Source organism: Penaeus vannamei, chromosome 38 (genome assembly GCF_042767895.1).
Source record: "Penaeus vannamei isolate JL-2024 chromosome 38, ASM4276789v1, whole genome shotgun sequence".
Classification (NCBI taxonomy): domain Eukaryota; kingdom Metazoa; phylum Arthropoda; class Malacostraca; order Decapoda; family Penaeidae; genus Penaeus; species Penaeus vannamei.
Genome location: NC_091586.1, coordinates 18,863,033 through 18,870,532, shown reverse-complemented (window position 1 = coordinate 18,870,532; position 7,500 = coordinate 18,863,033). Strand labels below are relative to the sequence as shown.

Genomic DNA, 7,500 nt, shown 5'->3' with positions numbered 1-7,500 from the left:
AAGAAAGAAGGAAAGAAAGAAAAAAGTATATGATTATATCTTTATATACATATATATACATATATACATACATACATACATACATATATATATATATATATATATATATATATATATATATATATATATATGTGTGTGTGTGTGTGTGTGTGTGTGTGTGTGTGTGTGTGTGTGTGTGTGTGTGTGTGTGTGTGTGTGTGTTATGCATTTGAAACCATGGTATTAACACCTACACATATGGATTATAGAATACTAAAGACTGTCAGGATTTACTTAAATCATATTACTTTCATCGCTAATATAATTTCCATTTTCATTATCATCATTTATTTTTGTAGTAGTGTCCATTACAGATGAACGCTTTCAACATTAAAAAAAAAAGAAAAAAATAGCAGAAACGTCATTAAATATCCAATATCAAATTCAGGCTCGTCATTCAAGCTCATCTATCCACTATGACGTCATTAAGTGAAAAAGAAGCCTGATTGGCTGAGGCCGTTTAGGGGGAGGAGCCTACCTTGAATTCTGCGGGTGAAAATGAAATTCGCGAAGTGACCCCAGATTCACCCAACAATCAGCTGTTTTATGCGACAAAGTAAAAAAAAAAAAAAAAAAAAAAAAAAAAAAAAAAAGTAATAATAATGATAAAATAAAATAGATAAATACGACTAATGATAAATAAATACCAATAACAAATAAATACATATCACATAACGAACTTTAAGGCAGTGAAATAATAGTTCAGGAGGAACTAAATTACAGAAAAAAATTTTGAGAATTGATAGATTATAACTCTAAACATTAAGGACAAATTACCATTTCCGTTCCAGGGAGGGAAATGGGAGGCCATGGAAAGTTCAGGGGTCAAGGGGGACATCACGAAATTGCAGGGGTCATACCATTTGTAATACAATATCTGGTAATCAGTCATTGGTGTGACCTTTCCCTCCTTTCGTTTGTCTGTCTGTCTGTCTCATGCTCTCTGTTTCTGTGTCTGTCTCTGTCTGCTTCACTCTTTCTATCTCTCTCTCTCTCTATCTATATCTGCCTCTCTCTTTCTCTCTATCTATCTCTGTCTGTCTCTCTCTCTCTCTCTCTCTCTCTCTCTCTCTCCCCCCTCCCTCTGTTTCTCTTTCATTGTCCTTGCCTCCCTCCTTTTCTTACTCTCTCTCTCTCTCTCTCTCTCTCTCTCTCGCTCTCTCTCTCTCTCTCTCTCTCTCTCTCTCTCTCTCTCTCTCTCTCTCTCTCTCTCTCTCTCTCTCTTTCTCTCTCTCTCTCTCTCTCTCTCTCTCTCTATCTCTCTCTCTCTCTTTCTCTCTCTCCCTCTCTTACATAATAATTCACGAAGTCACGCTCTCTGTTGCTTCCTCTCTTTTCCTTTATTTTGTCTCACGTTTTCAGAATGACAGAAAGGGATGAGGAGGGGAAGTGAAAACGAGAAAGCAGTCCGAAGCGAAAACATGAGAAAGTGAGGGGAAAGGAAGCGGACGGAGAGGGGAAAAGGCCAAACAAGTGAAATATTTCCGCATGTTTCAGAGGCAATAGCTTCAGGAAACTTCAAAGACAAGTGTTTGGGAGAGCTTGGGAGTGTTTTAGAGACAGCAGTTTCATCAAGCTTCAGAAACAAGTATTTCACGGCTTTTGAAAATGTTTCAGTGTTTCAGAGTGTTTCAGAATGTTTCAAAATACTTGGGAGTGTTTAGGAGTGTTCAGAGACAACATTTTCAGCAAGCTTAAATGAACACATTTTCGGTAAGCTTCAGAGACAACCATTTCAAAAAACTTCAGAGACATGTGTTTCAGAGACAGCCGATTTGGTAATACTTAATTCCAGTCGATTGTAATGTATCCAAAAAAAAAAAAAAAAAAAAAAAAAATAATAATAATGATAATAAAAAGATAAATAAATAGAAAAATGAAATGAAAAAAAATAATGATAATAATAATGAAAATAGAAGAAATAAAAAAAATCATATTTTACCTCAATCGATACTTTAAGTATATTCTTTTTATTTTGTTCTTCCCTTTTCTCTAATTTATTCTTTTTATAACATTTTTTTTTCTCCTGTGTATATCCTTTTAGATTTCTTCCTTTCTCTGTTTAACCTCTTCGCTCAATTACCCTTCTTTATTTCATTTTCTTATGCACCTCCTTCTACTTTCTGCCTCCTCCAGTGTCTATTTTTTCATACAATTATAATCTGTAATATTTTTTTTCTCTCACTTTTCACATATCTACCTCCTTTCTTCTCTTTTTTTCATCTCCTTTATCCATTCTTTCTTCAGCAATCATCAACCTTAATCTGCCTATTTACTTTCTTTCATCATTCTTTTCCCTCTTGCCTTCCTTTCTCTAACGATCGTCAAGATTAATCATTATCATTCCCTTTTGTCTTTCTCCGTCTGGTTTTCCACCCCCTTTCATTTATTTTCTGGTGTCCAATTCTCATCTTTTATCAATATTTCTTTCATTTTCTCCTTTTCCATGCTCGCAATTCCCTGTCCACATCCTTTAAACCTACAATTATCGACTCTAGTGATATTCATAATTTTATATCATATACTCCTGGACCTGAACCATGGACCTATCAACCAGCTGTTAATTTAAATCACGGTTACTAACTATAACTATAGAGATGTGGGCCTCAACCATATGATTATGAATTACAAAAAAAAACATTCTTAACTCAATTCCCAGCCATGCAAAAAATTATCCACTACCATACAACTATCAACTATAGCCATACCATTGCCATGATCAACCATACCGTCGTTAACCGTATAATCACAGATCTCAACCATACGATCACTAACCTCAAGCATACGATCACTAACCTCAACCATACGATCACTAACCTCAACCATACGATCACTAACCTCAACCATACGACCACTAACCTCAACCATACGATCACTAACCTCAACCATACGATCACTAACCTCAAGCATACGATCACTAACCTCAACCATACGATCACTAACCTCAACTTTACGATCACTAATCTCAACCATACGATCACTAACCTCAACCATACGATCACTAACCTCATCCATACGATCACTAACCTCAACTTTACGATCACTAATCTCAACCATACGATCACTAACCTCAACTTTACGATCACTAATCTCAACCATACGATCACTAACCTCAACCATACGATCACTAACCTCAAGCATACGATCACTAACCTCAACCATACGATCACTAACCTCAACCATACGATCACTAACCTCAACCATACGATCACTAACCTCAACCATACGATCACTAGCCTCAACCATACGATCACTAGCCTCAACCATACGACCACTAACCTCAACCATACGATCACTAACCTCAACCATACGATCACTAGCCTCAACCATACGATCACTAACCTCAACCATACGATCACTAGCCTCAACCATACGATCACTAGCCTCAACCATACGACCACTAACCTCAACCATACGATCACTAACCTCATCCATACGATCACTAACCTCAACCATACGATCACTAACCTCAACCATACGATCACTAACCTCAACCATACGATCACTAACCTCAACCATACGATCACTAACCTCAACCATACGATCACTAACCTCAACCATACGATCACTAGCCTCAACCATACGACCACTAACCTCAACCATACGATCACTAGCCTCAACCATACGATCACTAACCTCAACCATACGATCACTAACCTCAACCATACGATCACTAACCTCAACCATACGATCACTAACCTCAAGCATACGATCACTAACCTCAACCATACGATCACTAGCCTCAACCATACGACCACTAACCTCAACCATACGATCACTAACCTCAACCATACGATCACTAACCTCAACCATACGATCACTAACCTCAACCATACGATCACTAACCTCAACCATACGATCACTAACCTCAAGCATACGATCACTAACCTCAAGCATACGATCACTAGCCTCAACTTTACGATCACTAACCTCAACCATACGATCACTAACCTCAAGCATACGATCACTAACCTCAACCATACGATCACTAACCTCAACCATACGATCACTAACCTCAACCATACGATCACTAACCTCAACCATACGATCACTAGCCTCAACCATACGACCACTAACCTCAACCATACGATCACTAACCTCAACCATACGACCACTAACCTCAACCATACGATCACTAACCTCAACCATACGATCACTAACCTCAACCATACGATCACTAACCTCAACCATACGATCACTAACCTCAACCATACGATCACTAACCTCAACCATACGATCACTAACCTCAACCATACGATCACTAACCTCAACCATACGATCACTAACCTCAACCATACGATCACTAACCTCAACCATACGATCACTAACCTCAAGCATACGATCACTAGCCTCAACTTTACGATCACTAACCTCAACCATACGATCACTAACCTCAACCATACGATCACTAACCTCAACCATACGATCACTAACCTCAACCATACGATCACTAACCTCAACCATACGACCACTAACCTCAACCATACGATCACTAACCTCAACCATACGATCACTAACCTCAACCATACGATCACTAACCTCAACCATACGATCACTAACCTCAACCATACGATCACTAACCTCAACCATACGATCACTAACCTCAACCATACGATCACTAACCTCAACCATACGATCACTAACCTCAACCATACGATCACTAACCTCATCCATACGATCACTAACCTCAAGCATACGATCACTAACCTCAAGCATACGATCACTAACCTCAACCATACGATCACTAACCTCAAGCATACGATCACTAACCTCAAGCATACGATCACTAACCTCAACCATACGATCACTAACCTCAAGCATACGATCACTAACCTCAACCCTACGATCACTAACCTCAACCCTACGATCACTAACCTCAACCATACGATCACTAACCTCAACCATACGATCACTAACCTCAACCATACGATCACTAACCTCAACTTTACGATCACTAACCTCAACCATACGATCACTAACCTCAACCATACGATCACTAACCTCAACTTTACGATCACTAACCTCAACCATACGATCACTAACCTCAACCATACGATCACTAACCTCAACCATACGATCACTAACCTCAACTTTACGATCACTAACCTCAACTTTACAATCACTAACCTCAACCATACGATCACTAACCTCAACCATACGATCACTAACCTCAACCATATGATCACTAACCTCATCCATACGATCACTAACCTCAAGCATACGATCACTAACCTCAACCATACGATCACTAACCTCAACCATACGATCACTAACCTCAACCATACGATCACTAACCTCAACCATACGATCACTAACCTCAACCATACGATCACTAACCTCAAGCATACGATCACTAACCTCAACCATACGATCACTAACCTCAACCATACGATCACTAACCTCAACCATACGATCACTAACCTCAACCATACGATCACTAACCTCAACCATACGATCACTAACCTCAACCATACGATCACCAACCTCAAGCATACGATCACTAACCTCAAGCATACGATCACTAACCTCAACCATACGATCACTAGCCTCAACCATACGATCACTAACCTCAACCATACGATCACTAACCTCAAGCATACGATCACTAACCTCAACCATACGATCACTAACCTCAACCATACGATCACTAACCTCAACTTTACGATCACTAACCTCAACTTTACGATCATTAACCTCAAATTTACGATCACTAACCTCAACCATACGATCACTAACCTCAACCATATGATCACTAACCTCAACCATACGATCACTAACCTCAACCATACGATCACTAACCTCAACCATACGATCACTAACCTCAACCATACGATCACTAACCTCAACCATACGATCACTAACCTCAACCATACGATCACTAACCTCAACCATACGATCACTAACCTCAACCATACGATCACTAACCTCAACCATACGATCACTAACCTCAACTTTACGATCACTAACCTCAACTTTACGATCGTTAACCTCAAATTTACGATCATTAACCTCAACCATACGATCACTAACCTCAAGCATACGATCACTAACCTCAGCCATACGATCACTAACCTCATCCATACGATCACTAACCTCAACCATACGATCACTAACCTCAACCATACGATCACTAACCTCAACCATACGATCACTAACCTCAACCATACGATCACTAACCTCAACCATACGATCACTAACCTCAACCATACGATCACTAACCTCAACCATACGATCACTAACCTCAACCATACGATCACTAACCTCATCCATACGATCACTAACCTCAACCATACGATCACTAACCTCATCCATATGATCACTAACCTCAAGCATACGATCACTAACCTCAACCATACGATCACTAACCTCAACCATACGATCACTAACCTCAACCATACGATCACTAACCTCAACCATACGATCACTAACCTCAACCATACGATCACTAACCTCAACCATACGATCACTAACCTCAACCATACGATCACTAACCTCAACCATACGATCACTAACCTCAACCATACGATCACTAACCTCAACCATACGATCACTAACCTCAACCATACGATCACTAGCCTCAACCATACGATCACTAACCTCATCCATACGATCACTAACCTCAAGCATACGATCACTAACCTCAACCATACGATCACTAACCTCAACCATACGATCACTAACCTCAACCATACGATCACTAACCTCAACCATACGATCACTAACCTCAACCATACGATCACTAACCTCAACCATACGATCACTAACCTCAACCATACGATCACTAACCTCAACCATACGATCACTAACCTCAACCATACGATCACTAACCTCAACCATACGATCACTAACCTCAACCATACGATCACTAACCTCAACCATACGATCACTAACCTCAACCATACGATCACTAACCTCAACCATACGATCACTAACCTCAACCATACGATCACTAACCTCAACCATACGATCACTAACCTCAAGCATACGATCACTAACCTCAACCATACGATCACTAACCTCAACCATACGATCACTAACCTCAACCATACGATCACTAACCTCAAGCATACGATCACTAACCTCGAGCATACGATCACTAACCTCAACCATACGATTACTAACCTCAACCATACGATCACTAACCTCAACCATACGATCACTAACCTCAACCATACGATCACTAACCTCAACCATACGATCACTAACCTCAACCATACGATCACTAACCTCAACCATACGATCACTAACCTCAACCATACGATCACTAACCTCAACCATACGATCACTAACCTCAACCATACGATCACTAACCTCAACCATACGATCACTAACCTCAACCATACGATCACTAACCTCAACCATACGATCACTAACCTCAACCATACGATCACTAACCTCAACCATACGATCACTAACCTCAACCATACGATCACTAACCTCAACCATACGATCACTAACCTC

The 7,500-nt window shown here is 39.8% G+C and overlaps 1 protein-coding gene across 1 annotated transcript in view; it reads right to left on the bottom strand.

Moving 5' to 3' along the window:
* Positions 1–2,551: 2,551 nt before the first annotated feature.
* The window catches only part of LOC138859852 (golgin subfamily A member 6-like protein 22), a 6,362-nt gene continuing 1,413 nt past the window's right edge, over positions 2,552–7,500 (bottom strand). Inside the window, exons 3-12 of the mRNA XM_070116150.1 lie at positions 5,944–6,111; positions 5,650–5,796; positions 5,461–5,565; positions 5,146–5,292; positions 4,306–4,452; positions 3,718–4,179; positions 3,235–3,507; positions 2,920–3,150; positions 2,722–2,835; positions 2,552–2,596 (exon numbers count right to left, since the gene is read on the bottom strand). Coding sequence (XP_069972251.1) covers positions 2,552–2,596; positions 2,722–2,835; positions 2,920–3,150; positions 3,235–3,507; positions 3,718–4,179; positions 4,306–4,452; positions 5,146–5,292; positions 5,461–5,565; positions 5,650–5,796; positions 5,944–6,111 — 1,839 coding nt within the window. The remainder of the gene's footprint in view (positions 2,597–2,721; positions 2,836–2,919; positions 3,151–3,234; positions 3,508–3,717; positions 4,180–4,305; positions 4,453–5,145; positions 5,293–5,460; positions 5,566–5,649; positions 5,797–5,943; positions 6,112–7,500) is intronic.